At 41.5% G+C, this 24,058-nt stretch overlaps 1 protein-coding gene across 2 annotated transcripts; it reads left to right on the top strand.

Moving 5' to 3' along the window:
* Nucleotides 1–183: 183 nt before the first annotated feature.
* LOC120059124 (calcium-binding and coiled-coil domain-containing protein 1-like) lies at nt 184–24,058 on the top strand. 2 transcript variants are annotated; one of them, XM_039007937.1, is made up of 15 exons: nt 184–347; nt 2,929–3,094; nt 3,327–3,429; nt 7,529–7,731; nt 7,958–8,170; nt 12,265–12,413; nt 14,804–14,873; nt 15,052–15,207; nt 15,655–15,909; nt 16,265–16,390; nt 16,924–17,019; nt 18,565–18,652; nt 18,931–19,202; nt 20,261–20,346; nt 21,096–24,058. In XM_039007937.1, exons 2-15 carry the CDS (start codon nt 2,963–2,965, stop codon nt 21,121–21,123), a joined length of 1,977 nt encoding a protein of 658 aa, XP_038863865.1. In that variant the 5' UTR covers nt 184–347; nt 2,929–2,962; the 3' UTR covers nt 21,124–24,058. The 2 variants fall into 2 exon arrangements, with proteins under 2 accessions (XP_038863865.1, XP_038863866.1); XM_039007938.1 differs by lacking the exons at nt 184–347; nt 20,261–20,346; nt 21,096–24,058 and having other exon boundaries at nt 2,963–3,094; nt 18,565–18,706; nt 18,931–19,045.

Below are 24,058 nucleotides of genomic sequence, written 5' to 3'. Positions count from 1 at the left end.
GAATCACCAGCCATGGACGCTACAAGCATCACATTACAGTAGAACGTTATGCACCTTCAAGCGTCTCATCTGTGTTTGGGGGTTGTAGTTTTATTCTATCATCTCTAGCTTCAGATTTGTGCTTCAGTCAGTCATAAAGAACAGCAGTTCCCATAATGCAGCAAACACACCACCACTCTGTGATGCATGTGTTTATGTTACTGTTCTAGGTTAGTGGAACAGTTGAGCCAAAGAGACGCCGTTATGCATCTTTAGAACCGTTGTTTTCTGACACCGTTTTCTGACACTTTGCCTCACTTTAATCTAATAGTGACGACTCAATTGGAGACCAAAAAGGTCAGAATAAGGTACGTCACAGTAGAAGAAACTCTGTCGCTCTGTATCTGCGTAGAGTTCTCCCTCTGCAGACAAAGGAAAACTAGCTTATTGTCCTGTTTAGTGATGCTAACGCACAAGTATTTGTTGTTGGTGCACAAGTTTTCTTTTCTATTTCAGATTACGGTGAGATTTCAGATTACGGTGAGATCGGTTGACGGGCCCGATGGTCCTGATTATTATTGCTTTTGCGCATAAAGAGAGAGTTTATTTTGTCCTAACTAGTCTAGTGCAATGGCTCTCAACCTTTTTCGTTTACTGTAGCACCAGCTGAATTTTGCTTTACCCGCAGTAGCCCTGAAGTACCCCCTCATGTCCCTCATGTGCATTTTTACCAGTAGGCCAATGATCTCACGAGTCTTCTCAAGTACCCCCTGTGGTTAGGCCAAGTACCCCCAGGAATCCTAGTACCCCTATTTGGGAACCACTGGTCTAGTGCGCACACTGGAGGCTACTGCTGCTAGGCTACTGCTGCTAGGCTACTGGGCCTTGTCTTGAACACTCATCTCCTGCGGTGTTATTTGAACACTCGCACAGTTTAGAGGTATTTTTTGTTTTATCTTATATAGTAAAATAAGTCGTTTTTTAATCACAGATTGTATTATTTGTGGACTTTTGTTAATTTCTAACAAAATAAACATAACACAAATGCTCTTGTCAGGTGGAATAATGCAGGTTGTTTTTGTTGTGCTTCTTAATGGGTTATACATGTCCTATAAACGTGGTATTACCTAATACACATTCAAATCAAATGTTATTCGTTTTGTACACATATTTTGCAGATGTTGCAGGTGTAGCGAAATGTTTAGCTCCAACAGTGCAGCAATACCTAACAATACAAAACAATACACACAAATCCAAAAATATAAATACATTATTTAAGAAATATAGAAATATTAGAACGAGCAATGTCAGAGTCAGGAATATAAATACATATGTATATGATGGTGTGTATGGACATTATAGACAGTATATGAATAGAAAAGGTGTGTACAGCAGTAGTTATATAGGATGAGCCTTGACTAGAATACTGTTTATACATATGAAGTGGGTTAAACAGTATATAAACATTATTCTCAAGACTCACTATTTACCTTTTGTAATCTTTGTAATATGGAGAATATGTTAGTCAAATACAAGTTAGAAATGACCTACTGCTCCATACCGTTCTCTATCACAATGCCCCTGTTTACTTTGTTCATTTGAGGTTACATTGTATTACTGGGATTTAGACTGAGTCATGTAATCCTAAAGATAGTCACCTTTACCTCTACCTACATGTACATATTACCTCAATTACCTCGACTAACCTGTGCCCTGCACATTGACTCAGTACCGGTAACCCCTGTATATAGCCTTGTTACAGTTTATTTTATTGTCAATTTTTTAAAATCTTAAATGTATTTATATTTTTTATATTTTTTACTTCATTTTATTTTAGTAAATACTTTCTTAACACTTATTTTTCTTAAAACTGCATTGTTAGTTAAGGGCTTGTAAGTAAGCATTTCACTGTAAGGTCTACACCTGTTGTATTCGGCGCATGTGACAAATAACATTTGATTTGATTTATGCCAGTACAATAGTGAACGGTATCGCACCTCTCCTGTTGGCTACTGTGTCTCGGCCTCAATACTAGATTATGCCTAACTGTGTGAAATGATTAGGGTGGTTGAGCGTTCAGCTTTGCAGTCAGCATGCGTAGAGTGCAATTGAAGTCCCACGTAGCTGTTGACTTTTTAAGCATGAAGTCATCTGTAGGCCTATATGCATGTCGACACATAACTAGAGTGGTGAACAATAACAATAAGACATTGGGCAATGGCTGAAATAAATAGTCTGTGACAGTGTTGTTGGCATTTGGCAGAGTGTCTTTGTGTGTGTGTTGTCATGTAGTAGAGGTAATGAATCATGGTAGTTATGGGCCTCACTGTCATCGAGGTGTTAGTAGCCCAGGGGTCTGGGGGTGTCAGGGTTGAGGGTGTCAGTGGAAGGGGTGTCAGGGGGCTGGGGCTGGGGGTGTCAGGCAGCTTGGGGGTTCAGGGTGCCGGGTCTGTCATGGTGTAGGGGGTGTCAGGGTCTGGGGGTTCAGGGTGCTGGGTTTGTCAGGGTGTAGGGGGTGTCAGGGTCTGGGGTGTCAGGGTGTAGGTGGTGTCTTTCCCCCATGCCTCTACATGACCTCCATATGCTCATTGAAGAGATCCACTTACATTGAACAAACACTCCCAGAGTACACCTCTCTTTCTCTCAGCCATTTGTTTCACAGCAGTCACCTCTTACCTACTTCTCAATGTGCTCCTCTGAACAGGTCCTTGAGTTCCAGACAAATATATACTGTATGTCAAATATTATAAATTATTTTAGGTGTGCTTAATTTAGCTTGAAGTTTGCATTTTTGTGACTACTCTATTGGTTCTGTCTTATCAAACATTTCAATCAAGTGCAGCGCAAGTATGTAAAAGTGTTTGACTAATTTATTTGTGGTTATACGTATTGTGAAATAAAAGGGATGCCTGACTGTATTTTTCCTCCCTTTACCATGTATTCCCACAGGTGTTCGCCAGTCTACCTGTGTTACTGTGTTGCCATGGAGAAGGCTTGGAGGGTGGAGTTTAGGAACGTGGGTAGTAGCTACTTCCCTCAGAGCCGCGTGGAGTGCCACTACAGTATCAGCTCACAACATACCTGGGCCAACCATGACTGGGTCGGACTCTTCAAGGTAAAGTTAACCTGATCAAGTTAACCTGATAACTACAAACTGAGTGTGAGGAGTGGCAGACTCTGTTGAGTGTAAATAAAGTGGAATGCAAAACAATTCTTGATGTATTAACAACCAGAATTGTTGTGTGTTTACGTGTGTGCCTCCCTGTCTATCTCCCTGTCCCCTTGTCGGTCTCTCACTGTCTCTCAATGTTGATCTCTCTCTCTTCTCTCTCCGCTGACTCCCTCAGGTGGGATGGTTGTCAGTGAAGGACTACCACACCTTTGTCTGGGCCCTGGCCCCGGCAGGCTACCAGGAGGGCACAGATGTCAACTGCTGTGTCCATTTCCAGGGTACTGCTCTCTTTTCAAACCCTTCCTCTATTTCTGACAGTGTGCCTGGTCAACATTTATACTCTGTTCAGAGACTATAGCATACATAAATCCAGTAATTTACAGGTTTAGGGTATAAAGTAATGAAATAAAGATAGATATCCACACTTAATAAAAGTGTGAGAGCGTTCAACAGTGTGTTGGTATAGATCTGTATTTCACAACATTCATACTCTGCCAAGGTCTGTAAGGAAAAGCTCTAACTTTGAATTGATCTTTCAGTAAATGGAATTAGCCTGTTGGATGGTACTGTAGGCTCCTGAATGATATTTAAAGCAGAGAAAGGACTCAATAAGTTACATTGTGTTATAGAAAGGAGATGATCAGATTGTTTCCCTCTCTCTCTCTCTCTCTCTCTCTCTCTCTCTCTCTCTCTCTCTCTCTCCTCTCTCTCTCTCTCTCTCTCTCTCTCTCTCTCTCTCTCTCTCTCTCTCTCTCTCTCTCTCTCTTTCTCTCTTTCTCTCTTTCTCTCTCTCTCTCTCTCTCTCACTCTCGCTCTCTCTTTCTCTTTCTCTCTCTCTCTCTCTCTCTCTCTCTCTTTCTCTCTTTCTCTCTCACTCTCACTTTCGCTTTCTTTCCCTTTCCCTGTTTGAATTTAAATAAGTCATTGTCCGGCTCTGAATCAATCCCTTTAAGAAGTAGGAGCTTGAATAATGAGGATGAGAGGGACAATGGTACAAAGACCAGACCAGACTGAATAACCAACCATACATTACATTACAGCAGTCAGGGGTGAATACAGAGTGACAAGTGTCCTCACAGTAGTTTACAAACTTTATGCTGTGACAAGTGTCCTCACAGTAGTTACAGACTTTATACTGTGACAAGTGTCCTCACAGTAGTTTACAGACTTTATACTGTGACAAGTGTCCTCACAGTAGTTACAGACTTTATACTGTGACAAGTGTCCTCACAGTAGTTTACAGACTTTATACTGTGACAAATGTCCTCACAGTAGTTACAGACTTTATACTGTGACAAGTGTCCTCACAGTAGTTACAGACTTTATACTGTGACAAGTGTCCTCACAGTAGTTTACAAACTTTATACTGTGACAAGTGTCCTCAAAGTAGCTTACCGACTTTATACTGGGACAAGTGTCCTCACAGTAGTTTACAGACTTTATACTGTGACAAGTGTCCTCACAGTAGTTACAGACTTCATACTGTGACAAGTGTCCTCACAGTAGTTTACAGACTTTATGTTGTGACAAGTGTCCTCACAGTAGTTTACAGACTTTATGTTGTGACAAGTGTCCTCACAGTAGTTTACAGACTTTATGTTGTGACAAGTGTCCTCACAGTAGTTTACAGACTTTATGCTGTGACAAGTGTCCTCACAGTAGTTTACAGACTTTATACTGTGACAAGTGTCCTCACAGTAGTTTACAGACTTTATGTTGTGACAAGTGTCCTCACAGTAGTTTACAGACTTTATGCTGTGACAAGTGTCCTCACAGTAGTTTACAGACTTTATACTGTGACAAGTGTCCTCACAGTAGTTTACAGACTTTATGCTGTGACAAGTGTCCTCACAGTAGCTTACAGACTTTATACTGTGACAAGTGTCCTCACAGTAGTTTACAGACTTTATACTGTGACAAGTGTCCTCACAGTAGTTTACAGACTTTATACTGTGACAAGTGTCCTCACAGTAGTTTACAGACTTTATACTGTGACAAGTGTCCTCACAGTAGTTTACAGACTTTATACTGTGACAAGTGTCCTCACAGTAGTTTACAGACTTTATGCTGTGACAAGTGTCCTCACAGTAGTTTACAGACTTTATACTGTGACAAGTGTCCTCACAGTAGTTTACAGACTTTATACTGTGACAAGTGTCCTCACAGTAGTTTACAGACTTTATACTGTGACAAGTGTCCTCACAGTAGTTTACAAACTTTATACTGTGACAAGTGTCCTCACAGTAGTTACAGACTTTATACTGTGACAAGTGTCCTCACAGTAGTTTACAGACTTTATACTGTGACAAGTGTCCTCAAAGTAGTTTACAGCCTTTATACTGTGACAAGTGTCCTCACAGTAGTTTACAGCCTTTATACTGTGACAAATGTCCTCACAGTAGTTACAGACTTTATACTGTGACAAGTGTCCTCACAGTAGTTACAGACTTTATACTGTGACAAGTGTCCTCACAGTAGTTTACAGACTTTATACTGTGACAAGTGTCCTCAAAGTAGTTTACAGCCTTTATACTGTGACAAGTGTCCTCACAGTAGTTTACAGACTTTATACTGTGACAAGTGTCCTCACAGTAGTTTACAGCCTTTATACTGTGACAAGTGTCCTCACAGTAGTTTACAAACTTTATACTGTGACAAGTGTCCTCACAGTAGCTTACAGACTTTATACTGTGACAAGTGTCCTCACAGTAGTTTACAAACTTTATACTGTGACAAGTGTCCTCACAGTAGCTTACAGACTTTATACTGTGACAAGTGTCCTCACAGTAGTTTACAGACTTTATACTGTGACAAGTGTCCTCACAGTAGTTACAGACTTTATGTTGTGACAAGTGTCCTCACAGTAGTTTACAGACTTTATGCTGTGACAAGTGTCCTCACAGTAGTTTACAGACTTTATACTGTGACAAGTGTCCTCACAGTAGTTTACAGACTTTATACTGTGACAAGTGTCCTCACAGTAGTTTACAGACTTTATGCTGTGACAAGTGTCCTCACAGTAGCTTCCCTTTGTAATCTGTAATGGTTTGCAAGCCCTGCCCCATCTGACGAGTGTCAGAGCCGGTGTAGTACGATTCGATCTTAGTCCTGTATTGATGCTTTGCCTGTTTGATGGTTATAAGCTTCCGGGTTAGAGTCCCGCTCCTTGAAAGTTGCAGCTCTAGCCTTTAGCTCAGTGCGGATGTTGGCTATAATCCATGGGCATACTAATGTATAAGGGCAGGCCGAGCAGATGACCTAATTTCATTCCGGTTTGCTTTGTGAAGCATAAACAAAATAAACAAGGAATACGTTGATACACACCGAAAGCCGGGACTCCACAGATCATGAGGATGTCTTATTTGTCTGCCAGTGACCTACTGTTATTGATCACCAGACCCGAGAGTCAAAATGTTTATTTTACACAACGTTTTCACCAAACATCTTACAAGGTAAGCTTCCATTTGGTCTGTGTTTGAGCTATAGATACATGGGAGGTATGAAATGAAACCTTTAGGTTGGTAGGAACAAATCCAGCCTATTGCCAATGTTATCTGATGATGTATGACTTAATGAAAACATTGAATGTCCACAGAGTGACTATATCTTTGCACATGAGAAATATGATAAAAACACTTGGATATCCCCTGTTTGTCCCCCGACACCACCACAATGTTTGAGAGAGGTTGGTGTTGTAGAAATGTCGTTTTTATAGTGAACAATAACTTTTAGGCACATCCAGTGTGCAATTACCACATTCTGACAGTTTGGAGAGGTTGAAAGGACACTTGAATGTACCCTGGATACCCCATAACACCACCACAATGTTTGGGTGAAGTTGATATAGTAGAAATTATGTTTTTATACTGAACAAATAGCATTTAGGGATTGCACTTGGAAACATCCCGTGTCCACACCTGACACCACTTACTAAAACATCTGCCCATTACTAGTTGTTAGGTCTATCAAGCCCATTTTGTTCCCTGATATTGTTCACATGTTGTGGAAGCCATCTGATGTGTTTCCAGCTCTGGGCATCAATAATTCACTCATAGCTTGTCAATGAAAGAATACTTAAAAAAACAACAACAAAGAAACGGTTATTTTGTGTGTGCTTAATCTTGTGTATTCTGAACTACGTAACTCCAATCTATTTTTTGATCATTTCCTTATAATCTCCCAGATGTCTTCTTTCCAAATATACCAAGTTTTGGCATGTCAGAATCATGTAATTACACATGAATAGCAGTTACTTTTGGGTATGTCTATTTAGGTGTAAATCTACATTTTGCCATTACATTTAAGAGGATAAGCATGTAGACATCTAGTTAAATAATCCATTGACCATTTCCCTTTACCCCTCCCTCCGTCGTGCAGCCTCCTACCTTCCCAAGCCCAGTTCCCAACAGTACCAGTTTGTGTACGTGGATGGGAAGGGGGAGGTGTGCTCTGCCAGCCCCCAGTTTACCTTCAGTGCCCCCAAGCCTCTGGAAGACCTGGTCACCCTGGAGGAAGGAGCCCACGGAGAGGAGGGAGGGACTGACATGCTGCTGGTTGTACCCAGGGCTGAGCTACTGCAGGTGAGCAGAGAGGAGGGGGGGGGGGGGGGGTAGTTAAGGAGGAGGGGGATCAAAGTACATATTTCCATCTTTCACTTATAGAGAGAGTGAATGAAATTGGATATGAATGAAAGTGGATGAAATGTATGAACAGAGGTGGTAATCAATACACTGTTCCAAAGAGATGGAAGATGGAGATCGAGATCATGTTTTAGGGGGACTCATTTTCTCTCTTTCTCTCGATCAGAGTCGCCTGCAAGAGTGTCTGCGTGAGCGGGCCGAATTGATCCATGCGCGGGAGGGGGCAGAAAGGATGAAGCAGAGAGAGAAGGAGAAGTACGGGAAGGCGAGAGAGGCTTGGGACAGAGGAAGTGAGCAGCTGGAGAGGAACATCTCTGAGCTAAAGGAAGAGCTGCGAGAGAGCAGAGACAGGATGGAAGAGATGGAGAGGAGGCAGGAGGTAATGTAACATTACAAGACAGGGTTAATGTCCATGCCAAGGTTGTTGATTATGTCCAAGTAGCCCCAGTGTCTGTGTAAAATGTGATTGGACGTAGATAGACAAGATCACAACCCCAGATGTAAATGATCTTGTTATGTTAAATGCCAAAGCAGCAGGAGTTCATTTACAAGTCTAATGTGCTTTTCCATCTACAAGGAGGCTCAGGATACCATACTTTATAGAATATATACAGGTGAAGTCGGAAGTTTACATACACCTAAGCCAAATACATTTAAACTCAGTTTTTCACAATTCCTGACATTTAATCCTAGTAAAAATCCCTGTCTTAGGTCAGTTAGGATCACCACTTTATTTTAAGAATGTGAAATGTCAGAATAATAGTAGAGATAATGATTTATTTCAGCTTTTATTTCGTTCATCACATTCCCAGTGGGTCAGAAGTTTACATACACTCAATTAGTATTTGGTAGCATTGCCTTTAAATTGTTTAACTTCTCTGGGATATGTGGGACGGTAGCGTCCCTCATAGGACATCATGTTACACAATACATTTATGTTTTGTTCGATAATGTGCATATTTATATCCACAAATCTCGGTTTACATTGGCGCCATGTTCAGAAATGCCTCCAAAATATCCGGAGAAATTGCAGAGAGCCACGTCAAATAACAGAAATACTCATCATAAACTTTGATGAAAGATACATGTTTTACATATAATTAAAGATACACTTGTTCTTAATGCAACCGCTGTGTCAGATTTCAAAAAAACTTTACGTAAAAAGCACACCATGCAATAATCTGAGACGGCGCTCAAACATAACAACATTTCTCCGCCATGTTGGAGTCAACAGAAATACGAAATGACATCATAAATATTCCCTTACCTTTGATCATCTTCATCAGAATGCACTCCCAGGAATCCTAGTTCCACAATAAATCGTTGTTTTGTTCGATAATGTCCATTACTCATGTCTAAGTAGCTACTTTTGCTAGCATGTTTAGTGAACATGTCCAAACGCTCGCGCAAATGCAGGCGAACTCGGACGAAAACTTCAAAAAGTTATATAACAGGTCGAATAAACTGGTCAAACTAAGTAGAGAATCAATCTTCAGGATGTTGTTATCATATATATCCAATAATGTCTGTAGAAGTTATGGAACGCACGGCGGTATCATGAGGAAAGCGCGTGACCAGGAACTGGCAATCTGCCAGACCACTGACTCATTTCCCTCCCATCCGGCCCCACAACACAGCATAAGCTTCATTCCACATTCTACAGACTGTTGACATCTAGTGGAAGACGTAGGAAGTGCAAACAGATCCATATCTTACAGGGAATTGAATCGCCGATGAGTTGAACATTGACCAGTCTCAGAATTCTCACTTCCTGTTTTGATTTTTTCTCAGGTTTTTGCCTGCCATATGAGTTCTGTTATACTCACAGACATCATTCAAATAGTTTTAGAAACTTCAGAGTGTTTTATATCCAATAGTAATAATAATATGCATATATTAGCATCTGGGACAGAGTAGGAGGCAGTTCACTATGGGCACGCAATTCATCCAAAAGTGAAAATGCTGCCCCCTATCATAAAGAAGTTACTTGGGTCAAACGTTTCGGGAAGCCTTCCACAAGCTTCCCACAATAAGTTGGGTAAATTTTGTCCCATTCCTCCTGACAGAGCTGGTGTAACTGAGTCAGGTTTGTAGGCCTCCTTGCTCGCACATGCTTTTTCAGTTCTACCCACAAATTGTCTATAGGATTAAGGTCAGGGCTTTGTGATGTCCACTCCAATACTTTGGCTTTGTTGTCCTTAAGCCATTTTGCCACAACTTTGGAAGTATGCTTGGGGTCATTGTCCATTTGGAAGACCCATTTGCGACCAAGCTTTAACTTCCTGACTGATGTCTTGAGATGTTGCTTCAATATAGCCACATAATTGTCCTACCTCATGATGCCATCTATTTTGTGAAGTGCACCAGTCCCTCCTGCAGCAAAGTAACCCCTACAACATGTTGCTGCCTCCCACGTACTTCACGGTTGGGATGGTGTTCTTCGGCTTGCAAGCATCCCCCTTTTTCCTCCAAACATAACGATGGTCATTATGGCCAAACAGTTCTATTTTTGTTTCATCAGACCAGAGGACATTTCTCCAAAAAGTACGATCTTTGTCCCCATGTTCAGTTGCTAACCGTAGTCTGGCTTTTTTATGGCGGTTTTGGAGCAGTGGCTTCTTCCTTGCTGAGCGGCCTTTCAGGTTATGTCGATATAGGCCTCGTTTTACTGTAGATATAGATGCTTTTGTACCTGTTTCCTTCAGCATTTTCAGAAGGTCCTTTGCTGTTGTTCTGGGATTCATTTGCACTTTTCGCACCAAAGTACATTCATCTCTAGGAGACAGAAAGCGTCTCCTTCCTGAGCGGTATGACAGCTGCGTGGTGCCATGGTGTTTATACTTGCGTACTATTGTTTGTACAGATGAACGTGGTACCTTCAGGTGTTTGGAAATTGCTCCCAAGGATGAACCAGACTTGTGGAGGTCTACAATTCTTTTTCTGAGGTCTTGGCTGATTTCTTTACATTTTCCGATGATGTCAAGCAAAGAGGCAGTGAGTTTGAAGGTAGGCCTTGAAATACATCCACAGGTTCACCTCCAATTGACTCAAGTGATGTCAATTAGCCTATCAGAAGCTTCTAAAGCCATGACATCATTTTCTGGAAATTTACAAGCTGTTTAACCTTTCTGCGCACAGATCCCGATTACGGGATCATTTCCCTAAACAACCGCTGAATTGCAGGGCACCAAATTCCAAAAATATTACAAAAAATATTTATAATCATGCAATCACAAGTGAAGTATACCAAAACACAGCTTAGCTTGTTGTTAATCCACCTATCGTGTCAGATTTTGAAAATATGCTTTACAGAGAAAGAAATCCAAGCTTTTGTGAGTGTATCAATCAATGCTACAACAGCTAGCCCCAAATTAGCATGGTCACGAAAGTCAGAAAAGCAATAAAATTAATCTCTTACCTTTGATAATCTTTGGATGTTTGCATTCACGAGACTCCCAGTTACACAACAAATGTTATTTTTGTTCGATAAATATTACTTTTATAACAAAAAAACGCCATTTGGGTTGCGCGTTATGTTGAGAAAACTACAGCCTCGTTCCGTTCGACGAAAATTCCAAAAGTATCCGTAATGGTCGTAGAAACATGTCAAATGTTTTTTATAATCAATCCTCAGGTTGTTTTTAACAAACATAATCGATAATATTTCAACCGGACCGTAACCTATTCAATAAGAGAGAAAAGGAAAATGGAGAGCTCCCCTCTGGCGCGCAGGAACTATTCAGAGGACACCTGACTACTTTTGAAAAATCTCGTTCATTTTTCAAAATAAAAGCCTGAAACTATGTCTAAAGCCAGGTCACAGCCTGAGGAAGCCATTGGAAAATGAATCTGGTTGATACCCCTTTAAATGGAAGAAAGACTGGCCAGGAAACACAGATTAAAAAATATATATATATCACTTCCGGGCTATATTTTCTCAGGTTTTCGCCTGCAGAATCAGTTTTGTTATACTCACAGACAATATTTTGACAGTTTTGGAAACTTTGGAGTGTTTTCTATCCTAATCTGTAAATTATATGCATATTCTACGATCTGGACCTGAGAAATAGTCAGTTTACCTTGGGAACGTTATTTAAAAAATAATAATAATCTGACCCCTAGCGTCAAGAAGTTAATTAAAGGCACTGTCAACTTAGTGTATGTAAACTTCTGACCCACTGGAATTGAGATACAGTGAATTATAAGTGAAATAATTTGTCTGTGAACAATTGTTGGAAAAATTACTTGTGTCATGCACAAAGTAGATGTCCTAACCCACTTGCCAAAACTATAGTTTGTTCACAAGAAATTTGTGGAGTTGTTGAAAAATGAGTTTTAATGACTCCAACCTAAGTGTATGTAACTGTAGATTTTATACATCTCTTTCTTTCTGGCTCTTTCTTTCTCTCCCTTTCTCCTCTTTCTCTTTCTCCCTCTGTCTCTCTCTCCCGTTGTATCTCTCCCCCATTACAGCAGGTGGAGGCGTCAGGGGAGGCCTTGGCTCAGGAGAAGAGTTCCATACTGGCCAAGAAAGCAGCCAGCAAACAGCGAATCAGAGAGCTGGAGGATGACATTAAAGCGCTAACACTGAAAGCTGTGGAACGAGAGACTGAGCTGGAGAGGTCAGAGACTTTCTCTATCTCCCTCAACCTCAATCTCAATCCTTCTTTTGATCTTTCTCTATCTCCCTCAATCTCAACCCAACTTTTGATCTTTCTCTAGCTCCCTCAACCTCAATCTCAACCCAACTTTTGATCTTTCTCTATCTCCCTCAACCTCAATCTCAATCCTTCTTTTGATCTTTCTCTATCTCTCTCAACCTCAACCTCAATCTCAATCCTTCTTTTGATCTTTCTCTATCTATCTCAACCTCAATCTCAATTCTTCTTTTGATCTTTCTCTATCTATCTATCTATCTATCTATCTATCTATCTATCTATCTATCTATCTATCTATCTATCTATCTATCTATCTATCTCTCTCAACCTCAATCTCAATCCTTCTTTTGATCTTTCTCTCTCTCAATTTCAATTCAATTTAAGGTGCTTTATTGGCATGGGAATCATATGTTTACATTGCAAAAGCAAGTGAAATAGATATTTAACAAAAGTGAAATAAACCAAAAAAAATGTACAGTAAAGAGTACACTTACAAAAGTTCCAAAAGAATAAAAACATTTCAAATGTCATATTATGTCTATATACAGTGTTGTAATGATGTGCAAACAGATAATTACAAAAGGGAAAATAAATAAACATAAATATAGGTTGTATTTACAATGATATTTGTTCTTAACTGGTTGGCCTTTTCTTGTAGCAACAGGTCACAAATCTTGCTGCTGTGGTGGCGCACTGCTATTTCACCCAGTAGATACGGGAGTTTATCAAAATTGGATTTGTTTTCAAATTCTTTGTGGGTCTGTGTAATCTGAGGGAAATATGTGTCTCTAATATGGCCATACATTTGGCAGGAGGTTATGAAGTGCAGCTCAGATTCCCCCTAATTTTGTGGACAGTTTGCACATAGCCTGTCTTCTCTTGAGAGCCTGGTCTGCCTTCGGCGGCCTTTCTCAATAGCAAGGCTATGCTCACTGAGTCTGTACATAGTCAAAGATTTCCTTAATTTTTGGTCAGTCACAGTGGTCAGGTATTCTGCCACTGTGTACTCTCTGTTTAGGGCCAAATAGCATTCTAGTTAGCTCTGTTTTTTTGTACATTTTTCCAATGTGTCAAGTAATTATCTTTTTGTTTTCTCATGATTTGGTTGGGTCTAATTGTGTTGCTGTCCTGGGGCTCTGTGGGGTCTGTTTGTGTTTGTGAACAGAGCCCCAGGACCAGCTTGCTTAGGGGCCTCTTCTCCAGGTTCATCTCTCTGTAGGTGATGGCTTTGTTATGGGAGGTTTGGGAATCGGTTCCATTTAGGTGGTTGTAGAATTTAACAGCTCTTTTCTGGATTTTGATCATTCGCGGGTATTGGCCTAATTCTGCTCTGCGTGCATTATTTGGTGTTCTACGTTGTACGCAGAGGATATTTTTGTAGAATATATTCGTTGATATATATGTTGAAGAGGGTGGGGCTTAAGCTGCATCCCTGTCTTATCCCCCGGCCCTGTGGAAGCAAATGTGTGTGTTTTTTGCCAATTTTAACCGCACACTTGTTGTTCGTGTACATGGATTTTATAATGTATATTTTTTCCCCAACACCACTTTCCATCAATTTGTATAGCAGACCCTCATGCCAAATTGAGTCAAAAGCTTTTTTGAAATCAACAAAGCATGAGAAGACTTTGCCTTTGTTTTGTTTTGTTTGTTTGTCAATTAGGGTGTGCAGGGTGAATACGTGGTCTGTCGTACGGTAATTTGGTAAAAAGACAATTTGACATTTGCTCAGTACATTGTTTTCGCTGAGGAAATGTAGGAGTCTGCTGTTAATGATAATGCAGAAGATTTTCCCAAGGTTGCTGTTGACACATATCCCATGGTAGTGATTGGGGTCAAGTTTGTCTCCACTCCACTGGTTCCAAATGTTGGAGAATATGCCAGAGCTGAGGATGATGTTAAAGAGTTTAGCCAATTGGAATTTGAGGTCTGTATATTTTATCATTTAATTTAGGATAACATCAACCCCACAGGCCTTTTTGGATTGGAGGGTTTGTATTTTGTCCTGTAGTTCATTCCCTCTCTCTCTCTCTCCCTCTCTCTCTCTCTCTCGCCCTCTCTCTCTCTCTCTCTCTCTCTCTCTCTCTCTCTCTCTCTCTCTCTCTCTCTCTCTCTCTCTCAATTAAATTGCAGTTCAATGTATGGGCTTATTGGCATTTGGGAAAAATATGTTTACATTGCCAAAGCAAGTGAAATAGATAATAAACAGAACAAGAGTACATTAAACATTACACTTCCAAAAGTTAAAGACATTTTCTCTTTCCTTGTCTCCCTCAATCTCTTATCTTTCCATCTTTGTGCTTGTTATTCTTAAACTATTCTCTGGTTAACGCTAACTCTGTCTCTGTGTGTAGGATGAAGGAGAGGGACAAAAAGCAAGCAGTTCAAATGATGGAGGATGAGAAAGAGAGGAAAGTTCTGCAGGTACTATAATGACTTGGATTTATTTAGTGCTTTTCTAAGTGTTTTTCACTACCAACGTGTAGTGTCTTACCTGGGTGAAGCATAGCAGCCATTTTGTTCCCAAACCCTAACCACACATCATGTCTGATCCCAAACTCCTCATCCTCCTCTTCTTCCTCTCTCCCTGTGTCTTCCTCAGCTCAAGCTGGAGCAGACCGAGGGGGAACTGCGGAGCCTGTCTGCTGAGTTCCAGGGTCTGAGGAGCTCCCTGGCCCAGAGAGACACACACGCCCTGCAGCTACGGGATACCATCACCACCCTCACACACAGACTCAACATGGCACAGAGGAAAGAGGTGAGCCTGGCAACACCCTTACACACCATCACCCACACACCATCACCACCCTCACACACAGGCTGAATACAGCACAGAGCAAACAGACGAGACTGGCACCACCCAGAGAGGGATAAGTACAGTTAATAAAAGGATGTAAGGGATTGGGAGGGGAAGAACAGAAGACAATACAACAGGAACATGGCAGTACACATTGCTGTCCCTTGTCCTCACCAGTCATCTATAAAAACACTGCTGTTGAGGTTATTTGAACCAACATTGCAAACTTTGCTGGTTGGAAGTATAGGGATGGGAAGTTGGATAGGGAGTGGCGAGGGTGATTAAAGACAATGCAACAGGAAAGTACCCAATGTTCCAAGGCCTCACCAGTCATCTAACAAAACCATGTTATTGTTGTTGAACTATCATGGCATCCCACTCTCACCCTCTTCTCATATTTCCTATCAGGCGGAGAGCGAGGCCTCCCTGGCTGAGATGTGGGGCCTGCGAGAGCGTCAGGGGGCCAGGGAGCGTGGTGCTGAGGGCCTGAAGGAAGAGCTGTGTGCTCTGGTGGCTCAGAGGGACCAGGGCCAGACAGAGCTGCACCAGGCCAGGCTCCAGGCGGCACAGCTCACCCTGCAGCTAGCCGACGCCAGCCTGACTCTGAGGGAGGGCAGAGCACACTGGGCCCAGGAGAGACAGAGCCTGCAGCGCACCACTTCGGTAGGACACACCACCGCAGACAGTAATAATCATATGGATGGACCTAATCATATGAATTGGATTACTCAAGTAGTCATTCACCTTGAATGCAAGTAGCAGAATGTCTTAGCAGCAAAATAACATATCAACATTCTTTTGATTGTGTGGTAGCCTAGCAGCAGGTAGCCTAGTGGTTAAGAGTCTTGGGCCAGTTACCGAAACGTCGCTGGTTCGAATTCCTGAGCCTACTAGGTGAAAAATCTGTTGATGTGCCCGTGAGCAAGGCACTTAAACCCTAATTGCTCCTGTAAGTCGCTCTGGATAAGAGCATCTGCTAAATGACTAACTGTTAACGGTATGTTTCTCACCCTGGCAGAAGGACAGAGAGCGTCTGGAGAAGCTGAATGGAGAGATGCAGCGGATTGAAGAGAAGCTTCAGGAGGAGAGGATGGAGAGAGAGAAGGTGGAAGTGGAGCTGGGAAGAGAGAAGGACTGTAACCGGGTAAAGAGGAACACCTACTCTACCACATGGAAATCAACATTTACAGATATGACCAGATACAACAACAAACTTGGAAATCAAAATCAGCTCTCTATACACACCAGTGGAGGCTGCTGAGGGGAGGACGGCTCATAATAATGGCTGGAATCGAGTAAATGGAATGATATCAAACACATGAAACCCCAAAAAAACGTGTTTGATACCATTCCATTGACTACATTCCGGACATTATTATAAGCTGTCCTCCCATCAGCAGCCTCCACTGATACTCAAATGTGTCCTCTATAGTATTGAAAACCATTCAGACTTGTTGGTCCTGTATGGCTCAGTTGGTAGAGCATGGCACTTGCAACTCCAGAATTGTGGGTTTATTCCGATAAAATACTTTATTTTAGGTTATTATATATTTCTGTCAACATGCTGAAACCTTCAAACTGGAAAAACTAGTCTCTTTGATTACTTATGATGTGCTGTGCTGCTGATCAGGCTGTGTATAGCAGTATATGACTCCTATTGATGACTGCCCCCTGCAGGTGCAGCTGAGTGAGACACGCAGGGAGCTCCAGGAGCTGAAGGCCAGTCTGAGGGTGGCCCAGAAGGAGAAGGAACAGCTGCTGCTGGAGAAACAGGCAGGACCACTTCTCTACACCTGTCCACCTCTTCAACCACCATTTCCCCTCTCCCACTGTCCACTTACATTCACATTTCTGAATCAACTGCTATCCCCTATCCACTACTCCAGACGCTCTCTGTCCTTTTGCTATGGGGAGGGAGACACACACACACACACACACACACACACACACACACACACACACACACACACACACACACACACACACACACACACACACACACACACACACACACACACACACACACACACACACAAACACAGATAATAATTCCTACGACACTACAGTGGTAGGCTTGATTACCAACAACGACGAGACGGCCTACAGGGAGGAGGTGAGGGCCCTCGGAGTGTGGTGTCAGTAAAATAACCTCACACTCAATGTCAACAAAACAAAGGAGATGATTGTGGACTTCAGGAAACAGCAGAGGGAGCACCCCTCTATCCACATCGACGGGACAGTAGTGGAGAGGGTAGTAAGTTTTAAGTTCCTCGGCGTACACATCACGGACAAACTGAATTGGTCCACCCACACAGACAGCGTGGTGAAGAAGGCGCAACAGCTCCTCTTCAACCTCAGGAGGCTGAAGAAATTCGGCTTGTCACCTAAAACACTCACAAACTTCTACAGATGCACAATCGAGAGCATCCTGTCGGGCTGTATCACCGCCTGGTACGGCAACTGCTCCGCCCACAACCGTAAGGCTCTCCAGAGGGACAACGCATCACTGGGGGCAAACTACCTGCCCTCCAGGACACCTACACCACCCGATGTCACAGGAAGGCCATAAAGATCATCAAGGACAACAACCACCCGAGCCACTGCCTGTTCACCCCGCTATCATCCAGAAGGCGAGGTCAGTACAGGTGCATCAAAGCAGGGACCGAGAGACTGAAAAACAGCTTCTATCTCAAGGCCATCAGACTGTTAAACAGCCATCACTAACATTTAGCGGCCGCTGCCAACATACTGACTCAACTCCAGCTCACTTTAATAATGGAAATTGATGGAAATTGATCAAAAATGTATCACTAGCCACTTTAAACAATGCCACTTAATATAATGTATATGTATATACTGTACTCTATATCATCTACTGCATCTTGCCATCTTTATGTAATACATGTATCACTAGCCACTTTAAACTATGCACTTTTATGTTTACATACCCTACATTACTCATCTCATATGTATATACTGTACTATCTACTGCATCTTGCCCATGCCGTTCTGTACCATCACTCATTCATGTATCTTTATGTACATATTCTTTATCCCTTTACACTTGTGTGTATAAGGTAGTAGTTGTGGAATTGTTAGGTTAGATTACTCGTTGGTTATTACTGCATTGTCGGAACTAGAAGCACAAGCATTTCGCTACACTTGCATTAACATCTGCTAACCATGTGTATGTGACAAATACAATTTGATTTGATTTGATGTGTCTAGAGGTGTAGAGGCTAGGGGTTAATATGTTGTCTTGGGATAACAGTTGTGTGTGTAGATGAGTGTCTGACGTTCCTGCTCTCCTCTGTACAGGACCTGATGGAGTACATGCGTCAAGTGGAACAGAGGATGGAGGCTGTGGCAGACGCCAAGTGGAGCGCTGCAGTGTTCGCCCCCACCAGTGAGCGGACACACCCACACTAAAACATTGTGGACCCGGCCCTAACACTGAGCTGTATGTACAGCAATACAGCAGTGCTCATTTGATCTCTGGGCTGTCACAACAAGAGATTCTATTTCTACACCGAATAGAATCTGAGATTAATTGAACCTATCATGAGGTAGATACGTAGACGGAGACTAGAGCCAGGAGTTTTGCCCCTCCAGGGAGAACTCCTGACCCTTGCCGTGCTCTGTTGATCACTTAACACTGTTTTTTCCACTCTGTGTGTCTGACAGGTCTCCCTGACAGTTCTCTGTCTGACTCTGAGGATGAAAACCCTGAGGCCTTGCAGCCCCCCCGCCAGCCCTCTCTGTCCTCCCGCCCTCTGGCCCACTACAGCCTGTGTGACCCCCAGACCCAGCCTGACTCCCTGCTCCCCTCCACCCCCCCTTCCTCCCCCAGGGATATGTCACCGCCCCTCTCCCGAGGGGGCGTAGTCATCAGCCAGCCCGCCCCCCTTTCGTTGCCAAGGCAATCAGGAGATACCCTGACACACAGCTCTGAGTCGGTAAGAGGCGGTTTCAGATGCTCTTACATGCGCACACATACAAACACACACACATACACACACACACACACACACACACACACACACACACACACACACATACAAACACACACACACACACACACACACACACACACACACACACACACACACACACACACACACACACACACACTCACACACACACACACACACACACACACATACACACACACACATACACACACACACACACATACACACACACACACACATACACACACACACACACACTCATTCTGGGCTCATATCCTGTACAATTAGCCTGGCTGTTTCCTTTGGCTTATAGGCTGGTGATAACAAGACTTATCATCTTTTGACTGTGACACATTTGGTTTAGTTGTTATCATGTGAAGGTAATTAGGCCTGCCTGTGCACTATTGCATTATTGCACTATTGTTGCTTATTACACTATTGTGGCTTATAACACTATTATGGCTTATTACACTATTGTGGCTTATTACACTATTATAGCTTAGTACATTGACTTATTACACTATTATGGCCTATTGCACTATAGCTTATTACACTATTATGGTATATAACACCATGGCTTATTACACTATTATGGCTTATTACACTATTATGGTTTATTGCACTATTGTCGCTTATTACACTACTATGGCGTATTACACTATTATGGCTTATTACACTGTTATGGCTTATTACACTATTATAGCTTATTACATGGTCTTATTACACTATTATAGCTTATTACATTGGCTTATTACACTTATGGCTTATTACACTACTATGGCTTATTACACTATTATGGCTTATAACACTGTTATGGCTTATTACACTATTATAGCTTATTACATTGACTTATTACACTATTATGGCTTATTACACTATTATGGCTTATTATACTATTATGACGTATTACACTATTATGGCTGATTACACTATTATGGCTTATTGCTGGACATGTATATGATTATTACATGTGTGCCTCGCTGCTCTCTCTCTCTATTTCTGCGTGTGTGTATTTGTGTGTGTGTGTGTGTGTGTGTGTGCAGGAGGAGGAGGGTGACACAGCCCTATGTGGAGGACACAGCTCTGGAGACGAGACAGCTCTGCTGCTGCCTGAGACCACTGTCCTCAGGTAACACACACACACACACACTGTACTGTCATTCTCCACGCACACACACACACACACACACACACACACACACACACACACACACACACACACACACACACACACACACACACTGTCATTCTCCTCACACACGCATGCTTGCACCGACCCTCAGGCATTGCAGACACTCATACAGTCATGTATTGTACATGCACTGCACACTCAAGCAGACACTGTCACACATACTCTCGCTCTCTCACACACACACACACACACACACACACACACACACACACACAGTATTTACGATGATAGGCTGAGTATGGCTCTCAGAGATGGAAGTTTTCAATATCAGGTCGTAAAAGAAGTTGAATGAGGGTGAGGAGGAGGAGGAGAAAGAGATGGTGTAAGACAGTGTAAGGCACAGTGAGTGACGCATGGAGGGAGTGAGGGAGGGAGGGGGGGATAAGGGAGGACAAGGGGACAGATTCGTTGACAGCAGGCTGTAGCAATGATTTGCCTACAGGCTAGTACCGCAGTCACGGGCCAATTTTCAGCATCATTAAAGCACTCTCTCTCCCACCTTTTCCCTCTATATTTCTCCCTCCCTCCATCTCTCACCTCTTTGTTTTCATATGCATTCCTTTTCTACAGTTCTGCTGTGCCTTGACTCCACTACAAATGTATCAATTGGGACGATAAAGATATTGATTGACTTGATTGATTGATTGTTCACCACCTTTCCTTTCTTGGTTGTTCCCTGTCATCAGTGACCTGGCTGACACCTCTCAGTGGTAGAGTGGCGAAGCAGGATCAGATCTACACCAGCACTGGCTGTTTGGCCAGTACTTTAACTTGCCTATTCAGCATACAAGCACACACACTACAACTCAACTCTACTCTTGACAAACTATGTTAATATGCAATTTGCTTTTACATTTTATATGAACTTTTTCTTTGACGTATGACTTTAAGCTGTTGTGTTGCCCCCATTATACTTAACATTGTCTTAAGAATGACATAATACCTGTCGTAATAGCTCAAATCGTAGTTACGACCTGACGTAAGACTGTTATAAAGCGTAAAACATTTGACATTTTAAAGTGTTAATTCGATTTTTAATAGTAATGTTTTATAACAGGGTTATTTCAGTTGCAGGAGGAGTTGATGTCGTGAGCTTTGTGAAATGTGTTATGTCACTTTATGAGACATCATGACAGGTCACTAATTAACATAAGTCAGTTATTAAAGGCTCCCTCTGATTTCAGTCGAGCCAGAAAGAAATACTGTATAATTGTTTCAATGTTTCGTCTCCTAGAAAAGAACGATGAAAAACATTGCATTTATTTGTTACAGTATATTCATAGTAGCCTGGTTGAGTCAGTCTGGTTGATGATGCTATATTCACAGTTCTCTCCATTTAAAATCTAAAAGTTGCTTTGAACTTTTCTGTCTGCGCAGCAAATTCTGTAATAATAGTTATTGAAACACACTACAACTATATTAGAAGAATCCTTGTAAAGTACTGACACATAACATGATTTTCCTCATATTCAAACCTAAGATGTTATATTATAAGCTTTCTGTTCTTCATTATTAGTTAACTTTTGCTTTATTAATGCTGTTCTAGTGCTAGTTGAGAGGATAGTTACAGACAGAGAAGCATCTGAAATGGGAAAAACAGTTGAGAGGATAGTTACAGACAGAGAAGCATCTGAAATGGGAAAAACAGTTGAGAGGATAGTTACAGACAGAGAAGCATCTGAAATGGGAAAAACAGTTGAGAGGATAGTTACAGACAGAGAAGCATCTGAAATGGGAAAAACAGTTGAGAGGATAGTTACAGACAGAGAAGCATCTGAAATGGGAAAAACAGTTGAGAGGATAGTTACAGACAGAGAAGCATCTGAAATGGGAAAAACAGTTGAGAGGATAGTTACAGACAGAGAAGCATCTGAAATGGGAAAAACAGTTGAGAGGATAGTTACAGACAGAGAAGCATCTGAAATGGGAAAAACAGTTGGTGGAAGTTTGGAAATAGAGAGATTAATCAAGATGAATGTTGAATGGTAGAGCAGAATGGTAGTTGTTAGAGTGGTCGGAGTGACATTTTAATGTTCTCTCATGTTTTTATTAAACTCATAATATATTCTATCCTCATCTACATAAAGCTATTGCTCCTGCAGGCTGATGGCTGTAGAGTCCCTGCAATAAGAGCATACATCATACCACATTTGAACCTTAAATCAGTGTTTGGTTTTAAAGCTAAATCAATGTATTCGTTCTAGATGACCAGTTTTATTAGACTAGACGTACAGTACATGGTTTGCACAAAGCTCTGCTCTAGAGTGATGCAGATCTACATTTGTGCCTAAAAAACTAATTGGGAAATGAATAGTCTCTTCTTCAGCCAAGCGTCATCAGTCTGGCAAACAAGACTAGTAAACTAAGGAATCTCATGATAACATAATGTAATTTATAGATGCAAATGTTACAAGACTTTATGGAAGGTTTGCCTGGAAAAGATTATTAGTACTGGTTTAATAATACTATATTTTTCATGATTTTCAACCAATACTCAACTTTAGTTGTATCGTAATGAAGCTATATTCTGGTTTAGTTTAAGCTAATGACGTTTGATAAGAAGAGAATACTAAAGCTAGGTCATTTAAAGGGGCAATCTGCGATTGTTGTTGTTTGAACTGCAGATTGCCCCCTTTAAGAAAGAAGAAGGTGCTAGGAACACTTTTTGCTTGGTAGATTTGTAATTTGCTGTATTTGCACCTGTTTTTTTGCAATAAGAGATGTTTTGGGGGCTACATTTTAATGTAATTTTTACACTTGGATACTCCTTATTAATCCAGTCTATGTTATTATCATAATCATTACCATAGTGTTTTGTTTATTACTCTTTTATTTTTCTTTCTCTGATTTTCTTTCTAAAGGTAAATGTAACCTCTCACAACTATCTGATAAGGTTTGAAATGTTCGTCCAAAGGTTAGAGATATTGGTTCTACTGTATAGGACATCACTGTGTTCCTTCACACAGAGGTGTAGCTGTAGTGAAAGTGTGACATCTGTAACATATGCAGTGCCTTCAGAAAGTATTCATACCCCTTGACTTATTCCACATTTTGTTGTGTTACAGCCTGAATTCAAAATGGATTAAATATATGTTTTCTCTCAACCATCTACACACAATATGCCACAATGAAAAAGTGAAAACATGGTTTAATTTGCACATTTATTCAAAATGTAATACAGAAATGCACTGTAATTCAACTGTGATGGACATCCTTGATCATTGAAGGCTGAGCTTCAGAGGGTTTTGGAGTACCCCTCTTCGTCTCTACACCCTTTCAGCTCTACCTCTAGTGTAATCTAGTACTAACACCTCTATTTGCTACCGTGGGTGAATTTGACATGCTGGTATGTGCACCTAAAGTTGCGTAGCACTGAGATCTATCCTTTTTGTTGACGTCATTTTAGATTTCTGTGGGAGTTCTATTCTATGTGTACTGTGAGCTACATGAGGGTATGCTGAAACTTTCTTCCAGGATACCTACTCTCATTGCAATACGGCTCCAGTGGTTTGCTGGTGTGTATGATGTTTTGTTTGTTGAGGTCATCTTACCTATTTAAAAAAAATTATATTCTTTGGTATTTATATATAGGGTCATTAAGCGTGTGGATTGGTTTCTGTAATAATAAAATTAAAAAAACGGATCTGTA

The sequence above is a fragment of the Salvelinus namaycush genome, chromosome 14, assembly GCF_016432855.1.
Source record: "Salvelinus namaycush isolate Seneca chromosome 14, SaNama_1.0, whole genome shotgun sequence".
NCBI lineage: Eukaryota > Metazoa > Chordata > Actinopteri > Salmoniformes > Salmonidae > Salvelinus > Salvelinus namaycush.
Note: the sequence above shows the minus strand (reverse complement) of the source record. Positions and strands in the feature narration are given on the sequence as shown.